General features: G+C 52.5%; 1 protein-coding gene across 1 annotated transcript in view; it reads right to left on the bottom strand.

Annotated features, from left to right (window-relative positions):
• Positions 1–3,869, bottom strand: part of USP40 (ubiquitin specific peptidase 40) — a 45,308-nt gene extending 41,439 nt beyond the window's left edge. The window contains exons 1-3 of the mRNA XM_031968778.1: positions 3,790–3,869; positions 2,379–2,570; positions 736–805 (exon numbers count right to left, since the gene is read on the bottom strand). Coding sequence (XP_031824638.1) covers positions 736–805; positions 2,379–2,570; positions 3,790–3,869 — 342 coding nt within the window. The remainder of the gene's footprint in view (positions 1–735; positions 806–2,378; positions 2,571–3,789) is intronic.
• Positions 3,870–23,031: the final 19,162 nt, after the last annotated feature.

The following is a 23,031-nucleotide window of genomic DNA, read 5'->3' on the forward strand; positions in this document are numbered from 1 at the left end:
TAGGGCCTCAGACGCACGCTGCTTTGCGGAGGCCTCCCAAAAAGTGGGCATCCAGAAAAGGCAGCAGGAGGAAGGGGCGCCCGTGGCGGGGCAGTAGCGGCCGGTTGTACCAGCAGCAGTGAATGAAGCCGGGTTCTGAGCACGAGGGGTCCAGCCATCCTCCCCCCGCTGGGTGGCACGGGCTGGCCCTCCACCACCCACACCCTGGGCCCTCTCTGCCCCAGGAGGTCAAAGGAAGCCGGGCTCCCTTCCTGCTCAAGAGCTCGGACCCTGCATCAGTCCGGCTCGGGGGCAAGGGGAATGACGTTTCTGGGAAGTGGGAGGGTCTCAGACCCAGCGCTGACACTGCAGGGACACGGCTCTGTGTTCCAGCTGCTCTGGAGGATCAGGAGGGACATGTCCCCTCAGCAACCCGGCCTCCACACCCCCTTCAGTGAGTGTCCCCCTCAGCCTGAGAGTCTGTCTCAGCATCACCAACCCAGAATAAAAAAGCAGGAGAAGCTCACCAACTCCCTCTGGCCCCTGAGATTCCGGCAGGCAACGGGGAAAAGCCCACGTGCGTTTATTTTTCCAACCCGGAAGGCTCCGGCTCGGAAAACGCCGCACATGGGACAGAGGGGGAGCTGGGGCGAGTGAAACTTAGAAAACTTCCCACGCCTTTCTGGGGGTGCTGAGAAACCGCTGCGGCCCGTCCTCCCTGGGAGCCACTGGGGAACCTAGAAGAGACCCTGGTACCTTCGCATTGGGGTCATCCTTGTCCTCTAACAATCCAAGCTCTTCTGGATCCAGGGCAAACAAAGCTTCTGCAAAAGCAAACAAGAAGAGGGTCACCTTGGAGCATGGCCTGTTCTAGCCGTCTGCCTGTGGCCGGGAGGGGGAAGGGACGGAGGTCTCCTCACCCCGGCCTTGAGTGGCCACGAGACCCAATGCCAAAAACAAAACCTTCAGAAAAGCCAGTGAGCAGAAAGAGGGGTGGCTATTGGGAGGGTCTCCAAGGGGCTACGTTCTCATGTCCCCCGAATCTCGGTGGAAGAGCATCCCCCATGGGCACCGGGCCCGAGCCTCCAGCTAGAATCCCAGGCCCGTCCAGCTCGGGATGGGAGCGGCCGAGGAGCCTCGGCTCATTGACCCTACGGCACAAGCAGCAGCGGCCCCAGCCCGCAAAGGACCACGAGACCTTCTCTCTGCCAGGGTCTTGTCCCGGCCTCGAGCCCCCAGATGGAGCCCAGGACTGCCGGCGACTCAGGCGGATCCGTCAGATTGGGCTTCCCCTCGACAGCTAGCACACGGGGCGATTCAATGCACGTGAGGCACATAATAAATACCTCCGCTCTCACTTGATGCTCCCACCCACTCCGGGACATGGGTACAACCACTATCCCCCTTTCAGAGGAGGAAACTGAGGCCGATGGAGGTGGAGCAATGCACCCAGCAGCACAGGTGGCTGTCCGAGGCTGGGTCTGAACTCGGGGCTTCCCGACTCCAGCTGTGACACCGTGTTATGGGGGCCTCCTACCTGCTTTGGGAATTAATGGACTGAGGAAGATGATATAAAAAGGCTCAGGAAAAGATTGTCTGAAAAGGTCCAGGGACCCAAAACTGGCTTTCCCGCCATCATTACTGAGGTCCCAATGGCCCACATACAAGGAGGGGTCTTCCCAGCACCAAGGAAGCTCCCAAGGGGGAGGGTGCCCTGGGGGATCGTGGGCGTCCGGGACCACGGACAGCGCCGGGCCCACCAGCAGTGCCAGGCCAAGGGGGCACTGCCCTCCCGGCTGCACCGTGGGAAGCTAAGGGAAAAAAGAGAGGTTCTCTAATCATAAAGTGGGGGGGGGGGTGTAAGGGCAGATGAGGGCAAGGGTGAGTGCCTGGTGTGTAAGGGGAGGTGGGGGCTGTGTAGGTGGGGGAGGAGGAGTGTGTAAGTGTGAGTGGGCGAGGGCTGCTCGGGCAGGTCTGGAGGGCAGGCGTGACCTGAGGCACGAGGGCCCTTGGCGGACATGGGCCGGCTCCCCCGGCTGTTTCTAGTGGAGGATGGGGAGGTCCCCGCAGGCCCGGAGCCGAGGCCCATGAGCACGGAGAGCCGAGAAGGGTCAGCCTCGGGCTCCGGAGCCCAGTGCCCCCTGCAGGCCCTCCCCTTAAGCTGGTGGGAGCTGAGGAGGGGGCAGGGCCAGACAGAGCCAAGGCCGCCCTTCACCCCCGGCCCGTATCCGTGCTGGGCCAGCCCTTAAAGCCTTCCTGCCCGGCCCGGGTTCCCGGCCCGGCCGCCTTGGGGCCCGGGCCGCTGGGTGACCGGGGTCGGGGGGGCGGCCCTACTCACTCGCCCGGCTCTGGCGCAGGGGGGGGGGGGGCCCTGCCCGTCCTCGGGGTCAGGGCCCCACCCGAATTCTGGGGTGAAGTGGAGCGTCTGCAGCAGGGAGTTGAGGTAGCAGGTGCCGCCCTGGTTCTGGATGCCGCTCAGGTTGGTGATGCCCCGCGGAGGCGGCGGCTCCGGGTCCACGCACTTGGACTTGGGCCCTTTCTCGATGTGATTCTCTGAGATGTAGGGAAAGTCCTCCAAAGGGTCCCCCAAACATTAAAGGCAGGGCCCCAAGAAGGGGACCGTGACCGTGGGCCGGGGGCTTCTCCCAGAGGGGCTGGGCTCCCAGCCCCCCAGATCCCGGGAAGGGCCTCACGCCCCTCAGGCCCAGGCCTCCCCCGCCCCCCCAGGGGCGGGGCTTCCCAGGCAAAGGGGGCAGGGCGCAGGGGGCAAAGAGCGACGGACAAGGCAGGCGGGGGAGGGCCGTCCCAGGGGCGCCCCAAAGGGGCAGGGGCGGGGAATGGGGGGCCGCACCTCCCGGGCACGGGGCACCAGGGCCATCAGCAAGCGAGACACCGCCCCCCGGCCCCTACAGACCCCCCCCAGGGCCCCTGCCCCGCCTCGGAAGGGGGGGTCCTAGGCCTCCAAGGGACCTCGGACGCCGAGTCCATTTCTTCCCCTTTCAGAGGACACTGAGGCCGGGCCCCTGACTGGCTGCTCCCTGGGGGGGGCTCCATGCTCCCCCCTGGGGGCCCCCCTCTGTAAAGGCCTCCATTTCCCCGGAAGGCCCTTGGCCCTCCTCCCCAACCCCTGGGGCCCCTCCCGGTGCAGGGCCTCCCTCCCCCGGCCTCAGTGTGGGGGGGCCCCAGGCTTCCCTCCGGGGGTGGGGGTCCCAGCCCCCAGATCCGAGCCAGGAAGGGGGAAGGACGTCCCAGGGGAAGGCTTCTCTCCCAGGACCGGGGCGCTGGGAGGCGGGGCGGGGGAGGTCCCGGGGCGCAGGAGGAGACTTCCCAACTCTGGGTGACAACGTGTCAACAGGACTCGGACTCCCGGCAGCTCTGCTGCCAGGGAGAGGGAGGCTGCTCAGGGACCCGCGGGGGCCCCGCCCCCACCCTGGGCCGCCCCCTCCCCCCTCCGCGAGCCCTTCAGCCGTCGGGCTGAAGCTGCCCCTCCCCCGCCAGGTAGGCGCCCCGGAGCTGGGTTCCAATCCCTCCCGGGCACTCGCCCCCTGTTTCCCCGCCTGTGAGTGAGGCCCCCGCCCGCTCGGAAGCGGGGCCCCTGAGCCCGCCCCCGGCCTCGCTTCCGCGTCAGTTAGTGCCCCGGGCCGGGGCGTCCCCACTCTGGGCCTCAGTTTCCCCGCCTGCAGAATGGGGGAGGGGACGCCCGGGCCCGGCCCGGATCCGGGCCCCGCCCTCCCGGAGAGGCCGCCTCGCTGCCCCCCCCGGCCCCCGGGGCCCGCTCACCGCTAACGCCCTGCCCCCCGGCCCCACGACCCCAACTGGAAGCGAACGAGGAGGGCGCGGCGGAGCGCCGCCATTTTGGTGCGGGGGCGCCCGTCGCCTCGGCGGCCCATGCGCCTGCGCACGGACTACACCTCCCACGGCGCACCGCGCCGCGCGCCCGCGCCTGCTGCTCCGAGTCAGTCTCGCAGAGCTTCGTGGGGATTGTAGTTCAGAGGCCTCCTTGCCGCCCCCTGCCGAGCTGGAGGGAGAAAGTGAAGCGTCGGTCCTGGAGCCACAGAGTAGCGGAGGCAGAGGGGAGAGCGGAGCCCCGGGGCCTCGGGGGGAAAGGACTGGGCAGCGGCCCCCGAGAAAAGCGCCCGGGGCCCGGCTCCTGGGAAGCTCGCCGTCGGGGGCCCTGGGGCCGTGCGCGAAAAGTCCCACCCGGCAGGACTAGAAAGCAGCCCGGGCTCTGGGCCGGGCCCCCTCCCCTGGGCCGGGCCCCCTCCCCTGGGCTGCGCCCCTCCCCCGGGCCCGGCCGCTCCGGCTCCCTTCTCTCGCCCCTCCTGCCTCCTCTCCTTTGCCCCGGGGATCCGCTCCCGCCCGCCCCCAGGCAAGGAGCCCCGAAGCCCTCCCCCCCCCTCCCCCCCCGCCCAAGGGGCGCCTCAGCCTGCCCGGGGACGCGGGGACAGGAGGACTCCCGGAGCAGGGAGCGGGGCGGGCGGGACGCGCTCCCGGGGCCGGCCGGTGACCGCCCGTGACAGAGCCTCGGGCAGGGACCCGGGGCCCCAAGGCGGAAGCTCCCCCTGCGCCAGACGCGGCCCAAGATCCGCTTTGGGGGTTTGCTTTTTTTGACAAACGGCTCCCCTGGGAAGGCCTTGGCGCCGCCCGGTGCCCGCCGGGAAAGCACCAGACCCAACCGGCCCCAAGAGAGGCCTCGGTGAGATGCGGGCCCAGGGCCTGGTGCGCTCCCGGCCCCGGCCTCAAGGGGGCGCCGCCTGCTGACGGGCCCCGTGGGCGGCGCTCCCAGCGCTGAGGGCGGAGCCCTGCGGCCCCGGGGCGGCCCCGCCCCCCGGGGCGGCCCATTTTCCTGCAACTTTCACCCGAGGCTCCTACTGCCAGGGCCAAGGACAAGGTCCCCCTCCCATAGGACCGCCAAGAAGAGACTCACATGTAGCTGTCACTTAAGCCTCCGTCCTCCAGGGAAGCGTCTGGGGGGCCCTGTGGACCCATTGCCCTGTCCCGCTGCTCACCCAGCCCCGCCCCCTGCTGCCCCACCCCCCCTCCCACCTGCAGCCCCGCCCCCTGCTGCCCCACCCCTCCCCCCTGCAGCCCCGCCCCCTGCTGCCCCACCCCTCCTCCCACCTGCAGCCCCGCCCCCTGCCCCACCCCCTCCTCCACCTGGCCCCGCCCCTGCTGCCACCCCTCCTCCCACCTGCAGCCCGCCCCTCTGCCCCCCCTCCTCCACCTGCAGCCCCCCCCTCGCCCACCCCTCCTCCACCCAGCCCGCCCTCTGCCCCCCTCCCCACCTGCAGCCGCCCTCTGCCCCACCCTCCTCCCCACCTGCGCCCGCCCCTGCTCCCACCCCTCCTCCCACCTGCGCCCGCCCCTGCTCCTTGCCCCTCCTCCCACCTGGCCCCGCCCCTGCCCCCCCCCCTCCTCCCCACCCCTCACCTTCCCACCCTGGGCCCCCCCCCCCCTCCCCTCGGCCCCGCCCCTGCTGCCCCCCCCTCCTCCCACCCTGCCCCCGCCCCCTCCCCCCACCCCCTCCTCCCCTGGCCCCGCCCCCTGCCCCCACCCCTCCTCCCCTGCCCACCGCCCCTGCCTCCACCTCCTCCCCGAGCCCGCCCCCTGCCCCACCCCTCCTCACCGCAGGCCCCCTGTCCCACCCCTCCTCCACCTGCAGCCCCCCCTGCTCCCACCTCACTCCCCTGCAGCCCGCCCCTGCCCCACCCTCCCTCCCCCGCCAGTCCCTCCCCCACCTGGCCTTTACCCCCTCACCTTGCAGCCCCACCCTGCTGCCCCACCCCTCCCCCCTGGGCCCCGCCCCTGCGGGCCCCACCTCACCTCACCTGGAGGCCCCGCCCGCCTCCCCCCCCACCCGCTGTCCCCCCCCCCCCATCTGTCCCGGGAGTCTGTGTAAGAGGCCCCCGATCGGGCCCTACTCTTGCCGGCCGCTGGGTCCGTCTCTCCCGGCTCTGTCTCATCGGAAGTTCCTCCGACGCCCTCATCCAAGCAGAGCCCAGAGCCAGGCTCAGGCCCCCGGGTCCTTTCCCAGAGACTTTCTCTGGCCCAGCAGCTGCCGCCTCCCAAGTCCGGGGGCTCCGGAGGCCCCGCCTCCATCCCCGTCACGCTCCGCTCCCGGCTCGGTCACAAGCTCCGGACTCCGGGACTTAGAGGAACGGGGCCGGGGCTGAGAGGGCGCGAGGTCTCCCATGTGGGGCTTTCTGGGCCCCCGGGGGGCCACCTGCAAATGGGCCGCGGAGCACAGGACTGGAGGAGCCCGCCGACCCCCAAAATGGCGGTGTTGGGAGGGCGAGGTCAGTGGGAGGGTCTGCAGCAGCTCCCAAAGCCAGGCCCTCGGGAGCCCCCATCTCCCGCGTCCCCCTCGGTCCGAGCCTCAGCCTCGCCCCGGCCAGAGCGCTCCTGTCAGCGAGACAAGCTCGCCCTGGGATCGGGGTCTCAGCCCGGGGCAGCTTTCCGCCGAGGGCTTCCACTTGGCCGTGGTGCACGGACTCTCGGCGGGGGCAGTGGGTGAAAGGGGAAAAAACCCAATAAAGGCGCGAGTCCGGTTCCTAGCATCTGTGAGAGGCAAAGGGAGGGGCCAGACTCCTGGGGGCATTGGAGGCCCTTCTGGGGCTCGGCCTTCCAGGCCAGACGCTGCTCCCTGCATGGACACTGGCCAGCGCGCTGCCTTTGTTAGCTCAGGCCCTCCCCAAGGCCGCGTGAAGAAGCCCCCTTTCCCTCTGAGGCCCAGCCCGCCATCAGGGCTTCCGCTCAGCCCCAAAGTGACTCTTTTGTGCCCCCGTGTATCCTTAGCCAGACGGATGCGAGTGCCGCACCTTGCACGAGTCCCCAGGCAGCCCCTTCAGATCCTGGAGCTTGTCCTTAGCCACAGCTTTTGGTGGCTTCCCTTCCTTCTCTTCCTTTCCCTTCCTCCCAGAAGACCACCCTGACCCAGGGGGAACTGTGCTGGCCAGCCTCTCCAGCTCTTCTTGTGGAACAAGGGCGGTGCTCAGCCCAGACCCCCGTCCTCGGCCCGGACCCCCCTCCTCAGCCCGGACCCCCGTCCTCAGCCCGGACCCCCCTCCTCGGCCCAGACCCCTGTCCTAGTGGGCAGTGCGTCAGAGCCCCCCCGGTGAATCCCAGCTTCCATGCTAGGGGGGAGTCTGGTAGGGCCCTAGGATCATCTGGGCTTAACCCTGTGGGGTCTAGCCTTTGTATAACGCCCCTGGCATAGATGGCACACCAGTGACCCCCCGCAGGCCCAGGGGGTGACAAAGCCCTGACTTGTTCCCCGGACTGAAACACACTGAATTTCAGAGTTTATGAAACCTCCAATTGGAGGGCTAAGGGGAAATGCAAGATTGGAGGGAAGATTGGTACAAGAGCTTCCCGGAGGGGAAAGAAATCCTTCATTCCTCTAAGAAAGGGCTCGTATAGCTCTAGATTCTTTTAAACCTAAAAAGTAATAATGGAGGCAGAACCAAGATGGCAGAGTAAGGGCGCAGGCTTGCCCAACTTTTCCCCCAAACCTCTCCAAAGACCTTTAAATAATGACACTAAACACATTCTAAAGCGGCAGGTGGGGAGCCACTTTTCCGGCCCAGGGTAACTTAGGTCAGCAGGAAAGGTCTGCTATACCAGAGTGAGATGGGACACAGTCCAGCACAGAAGCAAACCAGGAGCAGGCCCTGGGGCCTCTGGATTGGCAGTGACTGCTTCCGGAGGTCTCGGCCCACAGATGGTAAAGGGGTGGAAGAGCCAGTCAGAAGGAAATCACAGAGGTCTATTTGTACATATGGCTCCTTTTCCTTTTCGTTTTCTATCTCTTTTGGATCCCAGACCTGGCAGTGCTACAGCTCGGTCAGGGGCTAAGCTCACAACTCCACCAGTAGCGCATTAATCTCTCGTTCTTCCCACGTTCCCTCCAACATTTGTCATTTTCCTTTTCTGTCCAGTAGTATCTCAGAATTGTTTTAATTTGCATTTCTCCAATCAAAAGTGAGTGAGCCCTTTTTTTCATATGGCTATAGATAACCGTGATTACTTCATCTGAAAACTCTTCATATCTTGATCGTTTAGCAATTGGAGAACGGCTCTTATTTTTATAAATTTGACTCATCTCTGTGTTTTTGAGAAATGAAGCCTTTATTAGAGAAATTGGCTTAAACTTTTTTTCACAATTACTCTAGCTGTATATTTCCCCCCTATTTATTCTATTGTGTCTCTCCTTTTACCCTGTCCCTCCTCCAGTCTGCCCTCCATTCTAGCACACACTTCATCCTCTTCCCTTCCTGCCATTCTTTAGGTTAAGATTTCTATTCCCAATTGAATGTGTATATTTTCCCCTCCATGAGCCAGTTCTGATGAGAAAAAGGTTCACTCACTCCCCTTTATTTCCCCCTCCTCCTCCCCACTACAAAACCTTTTTCTTGCCTCTTTTATATATAATTTACCCTGTTCTACCTCTTCCTTTCCCTTTTTTCCATTTCATTCCTCTCTCACCCCTAAATATACTCCCTCCAATTGCCCCAATAAAGAAAAAGTTCTTATGATTTATAATTATCATCTTCCCATTTATGAGTTAGAGTATCGTCTTCCAAGTTAAACACACTAATCTTACTGAGTTTTTTATGGTTTCTCGTTTGCCTTTTTATGCTTCTATACTCTGGAGTATTGTCTTTGAAAGCCAGATTCTCTCTTCAGTTCTGGCCTTTTCATTAAGAATGCTTGAAAGTACTCTCTTTCATTTCCCCTGAAAAGGCTTCTACTCAGTTTTGCTGGATAGATGATTCTTGCTTGTAATCCTAGCTCCCTTCTTTGCCCTCTGGAACATCATATTCCAAGCCCTCTGATCCTTTAATGTAGAAGCTGAAACATCTGTTATCCTGACCGTGGCTCCACAATATTTGAATTGATTGTTTCTGGCTGTTTACAATATTTTTTCCTTAACCTGGGAGCTCTGAATTTTAGTTATAATGTTCTTGGGAGTTTTCATTTGGGGATCTCTTTCAAGATTGAAGGATTCTTTCAACTTTCCTTTTTTTTTTTTTTCTGTTTTACCTTCTGGTTCTGGAATATCAGACCAGTTTTCTTTTTATTATTATTTTATTTTTTAAATTATAACTTTTTATTGACAGAACCCATGCCTGGGTAATTTTTTTACGACATTATCCCTTGCACTCACTTCTCTTCCAACTTTTCCCCTCCCTCCCTCCACCCTCTCCCCAAGATGGCAAGCAGTCCTATACACATTAAATATGTCGCAGTATATCCTAGATACAATCTATGTGTACAGAACCAAACAGTTCTCTTGTTGCACAGGGAGAATTGGATTCAGAAGGTAAAAATAGTCTGGGAAGAAAAACAAAAATGCAAACAATTTACATTCATTTCCCAGTGTTCTTTCTTTGGGTGTAGCTGCTTCTGTCCATCCTTGATCAATTGAAACTGAGTTAGATCCTCTTATTGTTGAAGAAATCCACTTCCATCAGAATACAGCCTCATACAATATTGTTGTTGACGTATATAATGATCTCCTGGTTCTGATCATTTCACTCAGCATCAGTTCATGTAGGTCTCGCCAATCCTCTCTGTATTCGTCCTGCTGCAGACCAGTTTTAACAGTTTCTTGAAAGATAATGTCTAGGCTCTTTTTTTTTTTTTTCAATCATGGCTTTCAGACCAAGAATTTTTAAATTATCTCTTCTAGATCTGTTTTCCAGGTCAGTTTTTCCAATGAGATTTTTCACATTGTCTTCTATTTTTTTTTCATTCTTTTGGTTTTATTTTATTGTTTCTTGATTTCTCACAGTTATCTTGTACTTTCACAACCTGACTTTTAGGAAAATGTTTTGTGTGATTTCACATCTGTAATCTATATCAAATCAATGGGGAGGGAGGAAGGGAGAGAATCTGGAATTCAAAGTTTTAATAAATGTTTTTACGTGTAATCGGGAAAATCAAACAAACAAAAAGACTATTAAAGAAAATAATAGCTAACATTTTTATAGCACATGTTATATACCAGGCACTGGGATAGGTGTTTTACAATTACCTCACTTGTTCCTCACAACCCTGCAAAGTAGGTGTATTAAAATCCCCACTTTATCTTATAGATAAGGAAACTGAGGCAAGCAGAGGTTAAATGACCTAAGTCACACAGCTAATAATAAGACTGACTCTAGGCCAGTGCTCTATCAACTGGGCCACCTCACTGCCTCAAGACCTATAATTGTTTACTCCTTCCAGTCATGTCCAACCCCATTTGAGGGCTTCTTGGCAAAGATCCTGGAATGGTTTACCATTGCCGTCTCCAGCTTAGTTTGCAGATGGGGAAACCAAGGCAAGCAGGGTGAGGTGACTTGCTGGATTTGAACTCTAGAAGGTGAGACCCTTCATTATATCCACTGTGCTTAGAGAAAAAAAATAGTCTGGAAGACAAGATGTAGGGGAAAGCTAGTTCCTCCCACCTCCCAGACTTCCAGCTTGCCTCATTGAGAATTGCCCCATGGGGGAGATGAGATCTCTTTTTCCTGGTGGGAAGGCTCAGTCTCATTCAGTTTATTGATCGTGCAGGAGACCTCTGCCCATTTTACTAGAGCTAAATCTGGCACTGCTGGTGGGTAAAGGGGGTTCCCAGAAACCCCTGTGGGTGGGGTAGCTGAGGCAGCCCTCCCATCCATGGCCCTCATGGGCATGTATGGCTTTAGATGGCTCCAGGTCCCCAATGAACCTGAAATTCGGGACAGTGTCTTTGGGACAATTTCCCAATTCCTGGGTGTGACTTGCCCTGAGGGCAGAGTACAAGCCTTATCTGGCCCCTCCTGACTTAGTGCAGAGAGGGCCTTGTCACGGAAGGCTCCAGTCACGCTCCCTTTCTCTTTGGCCCAGGATAACTGCCTAGTCACCTCCCATTCTCTTGCCCTCTGGACCCTGGCTGGATGAGGCAGGGAGATAAGGGGAAGGCATCTCAGGGGCCGGAGGAGCCCCGGGGCTTCCAGCCAAGGTCAGCCAGGACTTCTGTCCAGCCAAGGGTGGGTTTTCACTTCCCAGTCTCACAGGCACTAAAGGATGACTGATCAGCCCCGCTTCAGTGGGATTAGATTTAATTGTAAGATTAAAGACCTGGCTCAAGGCGTTCCGAGGCCCCGCCTCGCCCAGAGAGGGTCAGAGGGTGGTAGATGTGGAATGGAGGATGCCTAGAGAGGGCCAGACGAGGAGGCCGGGGCCTGGAAGGAATCCACGGTCATCCTGGGATTCTCTCTCCTCCTACCCTGTCCCTCCTCCAATCTGCCCTCCTCTGTCACACACTTCCCATCATCCTTTAGGATGGGGCCCAGTTCATGGCCATGAAAGCTGACCATGATCTCTTGCTAGGCTGTCTCTGTCTTCCTCCTTCCCCCTTCTCTTTACCCCTCAACTGCTTCCCAGGCCGTGCCCCACACCGGCGACTCCCCCTCCCCTGTCATGACCCACGGATTGTTGAACCAGCTCCCTCTAGAACAGCCTCTCCTCTCAAGTCTCTGGTCCTGCCCGGACAAGCCTCGCCTTGGCTCCCTGCACAGCCAAGCTGGGAAAACCCCAGGGACCCTGCTGCCTGAGGCTGCTGCAGGCGTGGGGAACCTCTCTCGACAGCCCTGGCCCCCCATAGGACAGTGCTTGGATAGCTCCCTAATGATCGTTCTCCCATTCTCCACCACGGCTCTTCCCGACCTCCTCGAGCCTCCTCAAACCTCCTGCTGCCCCCTGCCCAGCACAGCAGAAACCCCAGCCTCATATTTCACTGAAAATATTGAGGCCATTCTTCTCAGTTTCCTTTCTTCCCCTCCACCTCATCTCAGGTCAGCCAGAAGTCACTGGCTCCCCCTCCATCCCATCTCGTGAGATCAGGGGGCCCTTCTGAAGTGCACAGGGGGTCCCATCTGTCTTCTCCAGCAGATTGCCCCTTCTAGCATCCCCTCTCTCCCACTTGTCTGCTCTTTCCCTGTCTCCTGGTTGCTGCTGCTGCTCATAAACATGGCCGTCCTTTTAGAAGCAAAAGGCAGTCTCTGATTTGAGCCCTGACCCCTCCCTTTTATGGGCCATCCCTTGAGAAGCTCTTCTCTAATAGGGGCCCCCACTTCCTTTCTTCTCCCTCTCCTAAGCTTTCACAACCAGCTTTAGACATCATCACTTCACCAGCGCGGCTCCCTCGCCGGCTCAACGGCCTGTTCACCCTGCTCCTTCTCCCTGACCTCTTGGGGCTTCAGACACTGATGATCACTCTTGGCTCCCTTTTCCCCTTTTTTTGCCCTCCCCCCCACCCTTCCTGGTCCTTCTCCTGCCTCTCTGACCTCTCCTCTGCCTCCTTTGCTGGACTCCTCCAAGTTACAGCTGCAGGGGCCCCCCAAGGTGCTACCTTGGGTCCCCTGCCCTTTTTGCTCTATTTCATTTGGTGATCTCATCAGCTCCTCTGGAATCAGTGCTACTGATGCTCTGATCCATTTATCCAGCTATAATAATAATAAAAGTAACATAATCATGTAAATCCGCTCACCCACGCTCAAAGCCTAGATCTCCTTGGACCACCTTTCTCTACCTGCCCTCCTACCTCGAATCTGATAGTTCTGCCTTTTCCCCATGGCCCCAAGATACCAACAGACTCCCCTCTCTCCTCCGATCCTGCCCCACTCTGGTGCAGACCCCCACCCCCTCCCCTCTGGACTGTTGAGATAGCTGCTGGAGGGTCTGCCTGCTTCAGCTTCTCCCAGCTACAATCTCTCCTCCGCTCAGCGACGAAAGTGATCGTCCTCAAGTGCAGCTTTGACCCCTAAACTCCTGAGATCTCCGGGATCAAATAGAAAATGTCCTGTTTGCCTTTGAAAGCCCTTCCCAACAGGCCCCTCCTGCTATTCTCATTTTTAAATGACCCTTTCCACATTCAGGCTGTTCTGCCTTAACATTAGTTGTGGTTCCTAAAAATCACCACCCCACATAAATGCTTCTCGCCTTGATCAGACAATTCCTTGAGAAAATGTCGCGTGTAGTACATGGAGTATATTCCTGGAGGTGGAAACCCTGGGTTTAATCCTCCCTCTGAGCCCTATAAGCCGTGTGGACTGCGCGAGGGTCTTCCCCCTTTCTGGCCTCAGCCTCAACATCTAGAAAATAAGGAGAGTAACACTTAACCCTTCCTAGCTGTGTGACCCTGGGCAAGTCACTTAACTCCAATTGCTTCAGCAAAAATAAAGAAAAAATGAGATTGTATTAGATGGGTACTCAGGTCCCTTCCAGGTCTATGATCCCATGGTTTTATGCACCCGAATCCTGTCCTTGCACGGAGCTGGCCCCTCCGCTCTTCTTCCCTCCAAGGCCTCTCGTCCTCCCTTATTCCCTCTCTCCTTCAGGACCTCCCTGACATGCTCTCCTCCCTTCCCTCTTGGGGCCCCAAGTCATAGTTTCCACTTAACGAATGTCTGAGCGCCTCAGGAACAGCAGCAGCCCCAAATCACTGGCCCAGCTTTCCCCAGGGGCTGAGCCCGATGTTTGGTGTGTAGAAAGTGCTGAATAAATGTTTTTCCTGCTTGCCTACCTTTATTTCTTGCTTCCTCCCTTTCTCTCTTCCTTTCCCCCCTCCCTTCTTCCCTTCTTTTTTTTCCTTCTTTCATCCTTCATTTTCTTCCTTCCTCCCTCCCTTCCTTTTTTCCTCCCTTTCTAATTTCCTTCTTTCCCTTTCTTCCTTCTTTCCTTCCTCTCTTCCTCCTTCCTTTCCAGCCTTTCCCCACCCTTCCCTCACTTCCTTTCTCACTTCTCTCTCTCCCTTCCCATCTCACAACAACCTTCTAAAGTAGTATTTGTCTCATTTACAATCAAGGAAACTGAGGCTAGAAAGTAGTGACTTGCTCAGGGAACTGGATAGGATTGAGGCCAGATCTTGGAAGCAAGGCAAGCATTCTACTTGCCTTGAAGGGCACCCTCAGCCCTGCTGGGTCCATGCAGGTGATTTGCACTGTAGCATCTGCAGGTGTGACCCCTTCAGAGTGGCCCAAGTGGGGATGCCCCACTGCCAGCCGACTACATCCAAACAGCTAGGATGGGAGCCCTCCTCTTTTCTGAAGGACCTGCCCTCCCCTTCCTGGGTTCTTTAGGAGCCTCCCCATTCTCCAATAGCTTCAGTGCCTCCAAAAGAGTTCTGAGTCTCCCCACTGCCTCCCTCCCTCCCTTCAATCAGTTGCTAACCCTTGTCGGTTCACCCCTGTATTACTGTCTGCATCTCCCTTTTCTCTCACAGGAACCAGGCTAGTTCCAGCTTTCACACAGCTGCCAGAGTCATATCCTCCAAACCGGGTCTCACCAAGTCACCACTCTGCTCAAGAAGCTGCAGGGGCTCCCTATGACCTCTAGCTCCTCTGTCTGTCTTGAAAGCCCTTTCCAAGATGGCTCGAAGCCCTTTTCCCTCTCCTTCCCTCACTCCTTGATGCAGCCAAATTGGGCTACTTCTGTTCCTTCCAAATCTCCTTTCCTCTCCTGCCTCCACGCCATCCTCCATGCCCTGTGGAGTATTCCCTCGTTGTGGGGTCCCTCGGCCCCTCAAGAGTCAGCTCAGGCACAGCCTACGTGAAGCCATTCCTGGCCACCCCCAGGGTTCATTGCTCCCTTCCCCCACACACACACACTGATAGAAGAGGGACGCTTTGTGCCGCCGCCACCACAATCACTGTCAGAGATCTGGATTTCTGGACTTTGTCACAGAAAACCGTGCCTGCTTAGCCCTGCCCTGCTCACATCTTTGACCCCAAGGGAAGAACTGGCAGCTGTGGGTAGAAGGTGCAAAGAAGCAGATAGAGACTAGGGATCTTGGCACTGGGAGGGATCCCAGAGGCCATTTCCTACAGCCCACTCTTTTTTTACAGATGAGGAAACGGAGTTTCAAAAAGGCAAAGTGGTTTGCCCAAAGTCACGCAATTCTATGTGTCAAAGGCAAGATTAGATTTCTAAGCCAGTGCTCTTTCCATCGTGCCATATTGCCTCCCCTAAAGAGCGTATCTTCAGGAGTAACTGTTCAAACAACAAGAGTTGTACCCAGATGGACTGGGCTACCTCTGGAGGGAGCGGGCTCCTGTCAGAGGGGTCTTCCGCCAGACACTTCCTGGTCTTCTGAGATACCTAGATCCTGAGAGATGGGGCTCTTTTGGGAGCTCTCCTTCTCCCATCTCCCCAACTTTGCTTGCCGTTTCCCAATAGATAATGCTCCTCTTCTGAGCCTTTTCTCCCTGATAATTAAAGCACATCCTTCCGCATCTGTCCCAATTGGGACCTCCGCCTCAGTGACACCTCAGAGGGCAAATCTGGCCCCCCGGGAGCAAGCTCCCTAGTTCACCTCGTTTAATGTTCATGGCTGGGTCTTTTCCTTCTGCTCTCAGACATCTGCGGACAAGATTTCTGACCGTCTCTCAGATGTGTTTTGGGAATTCCCGGTCCCCTTCCTAAGCCGTGTGTGGGGAGTTGACCCTGGGGATCCACATATGCAACACATACAACTTTGTCTCTTCCTTTTTAGCTCGAGGCCCTTTGGTTTGGATTCCCCCAGACTCCAGGCCAAAATGGTGTTCTAGCTTGAGTGGGGGCAGCCCACCCTCCCGTGCAGGTCTCCTTCTCAGACACCATCTCCTGAGCCAGCTGGCCACTCTTCATTGCCATGATGTCACAAACCTCAATGATGCTTCCTAGACGCCTTCTCGAGGTTTCACTGGACCTCACTTGGATCGCCAGAATAATTGGGGTAACCAGGCTGGACAAACTTTGGGAGCCACTTCCCTAGGCTCCCAGAAAGGCCGCAGTCCTTCCCATTCCTTACTGCAAGTTGGCCAAGAACCTCCTGGATCTTTCTAGGAGGGATTTCTACAGCTTTGTCCTTCTTCCTTGGGCCATTTCTGAATGGCCAATGGCCACTCAATTAAATGGGCCCCCAGGGCCACATCATCACTCTCCAGAACACAAAAAGCTGCTGCCTCCTCGAAGAATCCAGAGCCCTCTTCAACAGGAAAAGCCACAACTGCCTGCCCGCTCTCACACGCCAAAGGCTTCGTTCCTTTCCTTGGAGCGGGCTTTCTGCCGCTGATCTGGGAGTACGAAGTAAGTCAGCAAGCCTTTCTTAGGGTCCACACCGTGTCAGGCCTGTGACAGGTGCCAGAGGTCCAGAGAAGAGAACAGAGCAGTCCCTGTCCCCAAGGGGCTTCCGCCTGTCCGTCGGCACACAGATAAGCACATCCAAAGTATTTCTTTTTGATGGGGAGGATGGCAAGTACTGACCAATGAGAAGATCAGGAATGAACTTGAGCTGAAGCTTGCGGGTATTGGGACTATTAAGAGGGACTGGACCAGGAGGAGCCAAACAGGCGGGGGCCAAACAGCCTTTGCCAAAGCGCGTGGGCAGGAAGCAGAGTGCTATGCGTAAGAGACCGTGTAAGAAAGGTGGAAGAAACCTGAAACTCTGGGAGGCTGGGGCTTGGATACCAAGCAAAGGATCCCACAGACAACAAAGGACCCCTGAAGCTTCAGGAGCAGGAGACAGATCTGGGCTGGGCACTAGGAACATCCCAGGGAGCGACTATGTGGGATGAGGGACGGAGAGCCTGGTCGTAGAGGAACCAAAAGAAAGACTGCACAGGTGACCCAAGAAGGGCTGGAAGATGAAAAAATGATAGATGAGAGAAAAGTCGGACAGCAACGTCAGTGGGAAGCGGCTGGGATGCGGCAGGGATGGGGTGAGGAGTCGAGGACGTTCCAGGGTTGGGAATCAAGGCTAAGCGAAGGATCAGCAAGCACGGCAGTCAAGCAAGGACTCAAGAAGGCGGCTGGTGATGTGGGCCGGGAGCTCAGCTCAGCAGCGAGCGCCATTTTCCTGGACATGCAGATGTAGAATTAGCGACTGATTCCATGGGAGGTGAAGAGCAGCAGAAATCTAATCTCATTAGCCTGCCTTGTTCCTCCTATCCCATCTCCATGTTTCCATCTCACTCCGTTTTTGTAAGGTGTTTGGGGGGGGGGGGGGAAAGTTAAGTGTATTTAGGGGAGTAGGTTACAGACAAAATAAGAGGTACAATAGACATCAGCAAGAGTAAATAGAAAATAGAGTTGGGAGAGCATAGAAAAGGTCCGATGGAGATGGCAAGTTCCCTAGTGAAATTTGCCATTTACCAGGAGAAAGAAAACACCCCAAGAGCTTGGGGTACGCCCTCAGCTGGCAGGCTTAATCCGGAAAGGGGCTTAGCCCCCCAAAGGAGCTCGCTATCAGGAGGAGAAGTGGGGTCAGGAGAGATACTGCGTGGCATGGGGGAGGAGTAAGGGGAAAGACACCCCAAGGCAGAGTGCCAGTGGCCCTCTGTAAGCCACTTAGCAGTTTCCTCCTGATCCCAACTGACTTTTAAAAAGTTTTATCTAAAGATTAATATTGCACATCCTGCAGCTGGATAGCCCAGGGGCTAGAGCACTAAGTCCAGCATCAGGAAGATCTGAGTTCAAATCTGGCCTCAGACACTTACTAGCTGTGTGACCCTGGGCATGTCACTTTAACTTGTCTGCCTCAGTTTCTTCAACTGTCAAATGAGCTGGAAAAGGACATGGCCAATCCCTTCAGTATCCCTGCCAAGGAAACTCCAAGAGTTGTATGTGACTGAAACAACTAACCAACAAAAGTGAGCATCCATATGGTCTTTTATCTGTGGGATTCTCCTGTTGGTGTAGTTAAGGAAATCTCACTTTGAGCAGCCGGCCCCCATCTCCTGAATTCAAGAACTTGTGTCCTCAAGTTTGCCCCTCTGGTCACTCCTAAGGATGGACATGCTCTTCCTCCAAATTGACACTCTGACCTATACTCAATAAGGGAAATAAAGGTAAAATATGGCAGCCCAAAACAGAAGTGATTCCATTCTCAGATCATATGGGCCACTGTCAACTGTTCACTGTTGCTCCGTCCTCCTCCCATCTAACTTTTGTGTTTCCCTACTCCTTGCTGTTTCTTCTCTGGAAATCCAAGAGGAAACAGAATGGAAACACTGTACAACTCACTTTTATAGAACACCAGTTCCTTCTATTAGATATTTTGTTTTTTTTAAATAGCCTTTTTATTTTCAAAATACATACAAAGATAGTTTTCAGCATTCATCTTTGCAAAACCTTGTGTTCCAAATATTTTTCTCCCTCCCTTTCCCCTTCCATAGACAGCAATTAAACCAATATAGGTTAAACATGTTCAATTCTAATTCATATTTCCACATTTATCATGCTGCACAAGAAAAATCAGATCACAAAGAAAAAAAATAAGAAAAAAACCAGGAAACAATAACAAAAAGGTGAAAATACTATGTTGTGATCCACATTCAGGTCTCTTCCTCGATGTAGATGGTTCTCTCCATCACAAGTCTATTGGAATTGGCCCGAGTCACCACACTGTTGAAAAGAGCCTCATCCATCAGAATCGATTTTCACATAATCTTGTTTTTAAGGAAGCAGGGACCAATTAGAGGAGTTTTCCTGTGTCATCCTAGCAACATGTCCAGCTCCCATCCTTACAAAGGTCCTTCCTCACATTCGGCTCAAGGTGATCAACCGTTCTGTTGATCATTCTTAGTACAAAGTATTATTGTCCTTTAAAAGGGATATTCCATAAATCTCTGCAAAAGCTGGCTAGAAAACTGGGGTAGGACAAGTTATTAGTAAGGTCAATGTCCCTTTTTGTATTCTTTTAAATCCGACCTCTGACCAGAATAACACTGGTGAGAAGAATTACAGAATCACAGAAATCCAGAGTTACAGAGAAGGAACAGATCTCACAATGGTAAGGTGCTTCCTTCCCTCTTTCCTGCCTGGGTTCATTTTGTAAATGCTTGTGTTTTGTTGCCACATAAGTTTCTTTTTTTTCCTTTCTTCTTTTTTTCTGGGATCTATTTTTCCTGAATCAGAGATTGACTCTCTCTCTCTTCCTCTCAACAGATTTCTCCCTTTTCTTCCTTCTCCAGTCAAGTCTCCTTCCAGTCACCACTGTAGTCATTCAGTATTCTTGATTCTATGTCTTAGCCTTTGTTTTCTTTTTATCTCTCCTTCCCTCCCCCTCCTCATCCTTTCTCTCTTCTTCTCTTTTCTTTTCTCTTCTTTGTTATCTCTTTTTTCTCCACGACAAGATTCCAAATCCTCAACCTATAATTTCAATATCTTGAGCTATCATGAACGTACTGATTCTATTATCCGATATAATCTATTCCCAAGAATCTGTGAATGCCAAAATCTAGCCCCTTGTTACTCAGTCCTTATTCTCATTCTTTTTAATGGAAAAAAATGTTAATAATGCAGATAAATCTTAAAAGTACAGAGTGTGTTTGTTTTGTTTTAGTAAGAGCTATTTGACATTTAACAGCACACCATGACTGAAATAACCGAACAGTCTTCCACCTGAAAAAGTCTTCAAGCAGTGACTAGATGACCTTTTACTCATTCATTCATTCAGCAGATTTCTTAAGCCAGGCACTGTCCCAGGTCCTGGTAATATAAAGACAAATAGGAAATAACCCCTGCTTTCAAGAAGCCTATATTCATTTGACTGGGAAGGGAAAAAAGAGACATAAAATGAATTACACTAAAAGTTAATAGTCTTTTAGGAGTGGGTTTAGCTAAGGCTGCCTCCCTGGGACAGTTCTGGAGGGAAGGATCTTCAAGACAGAGAGCACATTCCCTGCTTGAAATGGTGGGCACAGCCTAAGGCACAGAGGTGAAAAACGTCCTGTACTAGTTTGGACTTTAGCGCTCATGGGGAACAGGAATAAGCAAACAGCCCACAGAGGTGGTCTGAAGCCAGATTGCAATAGGAGAGATTGTATTTTTTGTGGTGGTAAAGAATTGGAAACCCTGTTGCCTAAAGGTGATGGAAAGTCATTGGCACTTGTGAGGCAGGGAAGTTTCGCAGTCAGTTGTGAGTTTTAGGAAGACCATGTTTGTAGCTGTGGGAAGGGTGGATTAAATGGGGAGAGACTTAGGCGAAGGAAAATTTTGTTTTCTATGTTGCAAAGGGAATTATTTTTCAGACATGGTTCCTAAAAGCAAAATACTCTTCATTTTCTTTCCAAATATTTTTTTCTACTAACTTCCATCCTGTGGTTCAGATGTCCCTCTTCTCTACTTTTTCACCCCTTCTTTTAGATGTACTTCTTCCCCTTCAACTCTCAACTTCTGACCTAGCTTACCTCCATACTACCTTATGGTATTGGGCCCCAGATTCCACATCTGTGAAATAATGAGTTTGCACATAAATCAGCATTTCTATATATGACCAAGAAAATCCAACAGCAAGAGAAAGGAAGAGAAAACCCATTTAAAATTCCTGTGGACAACATAAAATACTTGCAAGACTACCTGCCAAGACAAACCCAGGAATTACATGAACACTATTACAAAACACTTTTTTAAACAAAGTCAGATTTAAACAATTGGAGGAATATTAATTGCTTGTAGTAGGCTGAGCCAATATAATTAAAAACGATAGTCATATTTAAATTAATTTACTTATTTAGTGTTATACCAAAGTATCAAAAAAGTGCTATGGAGATAGAAAAAAAATAACAAAATTCATTAGGAAGAATAAAAAGTCATGAATATCAAGGAAATTAATGGAAGAGGGAAGGTGAAGATAGGTGACCTACCTGTACCAGATCTCAAATGGCATTACAAAGTGGTAATCAACAAAACAATCAGGTACTGGCTAAGAAATGTAGTTGTGGATCTGTGGAATAGATTAGTTACACAACCACAGTAGTATTCTTTCACAATGGCATACCATAATTTGTTCAGCCATTTTCTAATTGCTGAATATTTGATTTCTCATTCTTTGTTACAAAAAAGCTACTATAAATATTTTCGTGCAGATAATTTTCCTTTATTCTTTGATCCCTTTAAGATACAAACCTAGTGATTATATTAAGTCAAAGGGTACAAATCTATTACAGATAATGCTTGCTCTTGGTTTTAGATAGATACTAATTAATTTTGAACAGTGGATAGAGTGCCAGGTTGGCCTGGATTTAGGAAGACTCTTCTTGCTGAATTCAAATCTGATCTCAGATACTTAGTAGTTATGTGACCCCAGACAAGTCACTTAATTCGTTTTCATCATCTTTAAATGAGCTGAAAAAGAAATGACAAACCATTCCAATATTTTTTCCAAAAAAACAAAAAATGCACGAGGTCATAAAGAGTCAAACATGGAAACTACTGAACAACACCACAGCTGTCATTTTAAGAAAAGTTTCACTGATTCCCATGCTTTCTAAGGTTTTTAATAGGAATAAATGGTGTATTTTTTCAAAGGCTTTTTCTGCATAGATTGAGATAATGATTTTTAGTATTATTATTGTTACTTTTATTGATGTCAATCTTGCTGACAGGTTTTCTAATATCGAACCAGCTCTGCATTCCTAGTATAAACTTGACCTAGTTATACGTTTGTGATACATTTCTGTAATCTCCTTGATAGTATTTTATTTAAAATTTTTGCATCAATATTCATTAAATTCATTAAAGAAATTGATCCATAGATTTTTTTTTCTTTCTGCTCTCTTGCTCTCACTGATTTAGATATAAAAATCATATTTATGTCATTGAAGGAATTTGTTAGGACTTCTGATTTATCTATTCTTCAAATAGATTATATAGTATCGGGATTAATTATTCCTTAAATGTTTGGTAGCATCAGCTTGTGAATACATGTGTTCCCAGGAATTTTTTCTTAGAGAACTCATTAATAGTTTATTCATTTTCTTTTTCTAAAATAGGGTTATTTAAAAGTTCTGCTGCTTCTTCTGTTAGTCCAGGTAATTTGTATTTTTGTAAATATGTAGCCATTTCATTTATATTGTTCATTTTACTGTCATTTAATTGACAAAATAACTCCTAAGTGCTTTAATTTCCTTTTTAGTGGTACACTCACCCTTTTCATTTTTTATATTATTAATTTGATTTTCTTCTTTTAAAAATCAAATTAATCGATGGTTTATTCTTTTTATTGTATAGTGTTTTGTTTTGTTTTGGCTTCATTTTCCCCATAAAACCAGCTCCCAATTTTATTTATTAGTTCAATGGGCTTTTTTTTATTCTCAATTTTATTAATCTGTCCTTTGATTTTCAGTACTTCTGTTCTGGTGTTTAATTAGAGGTTTTAATTTGTTCTTTTTCTAGTTGTTTTAGTTGCATCTCCAATTTATTGATGATCTCCTCTCTTTTATTGATATATACATTTAGATACATAAATTGAACTAAACTGCCAAACATTCAAACTCTACTGCAGAGAGCGCAATTCCTTTGGTTGGCCACATTGCTTGAATGCCAAATATATGCATGCAAAAAGACTATTTTTATGAACAAATCAAACAGGGCAAGTGCTCACAAGGTGGTCAGAAAAAACAATACAAGGACACTCTCAAAGTCTCTTTTAAGAATTTTAGAATTGGTTGCATTGCATGGGAGATACTGGCACAGGACTGTCCAGCATGGTGCGCCTTCATCTGTAGAGGGCCACAGATAGTGGGGGAACTCTGGGTGAGGTATAAGACCCTTCAGCCCAGAAGGAACTTGCTGACAGTGTTGGGTTTGGCTCCCCATCTCCCCTAGGGGCTCTCAGACTTCCTGAGAAGTCAGGGGGTGGTGACAACCTGTGTTGTAATTGAAGTAGAATGATAACAGGTGGCAATCTACATACAATAGCAAGTTTATGTTGTCCTAGTTGCGCAGTATTTGCTCAGCACATGCATGTTGGGGTATTTAAAGGGGGAAGAACTGGGAATAAATGAACTCCATTTTTCCACCATCCTCAGCAGTCTCGTCTCATCACTTCTCCACTAAGACGGTATGTTTTAATCACCCCAACTTGGGGGCTCTAGAAAGCAGGACACAGCATCCATCAGAGAAAGGGCTGTGCTCTATGAGCGAAGCAGAATTGGATTAGCTCAGAAGAAATATAAGATGCATAAAGTTAGAGAAGACCCCCAAATGTTCATAGGGACTATTTATATCTGACTTGGGGTAGAGCATTCTGAGCTCATATTA

Source organism: Sarcophilus harrisii, chromosome 4 (assembly GCF_902635505.1).
Source record: "Sarcophilus harrisii chromosome 4, mSarHar1.11, whole genome shotgun sequence".
In the NCBI taxonomy this organism is placed as follows: domain Eukaryota; kingdom Metazoa; phylum Chordata; class Mammalia; order Dasyuromorphia; family Dasyuridae; genus Sarcophilus; species Sarcophilus harrisii.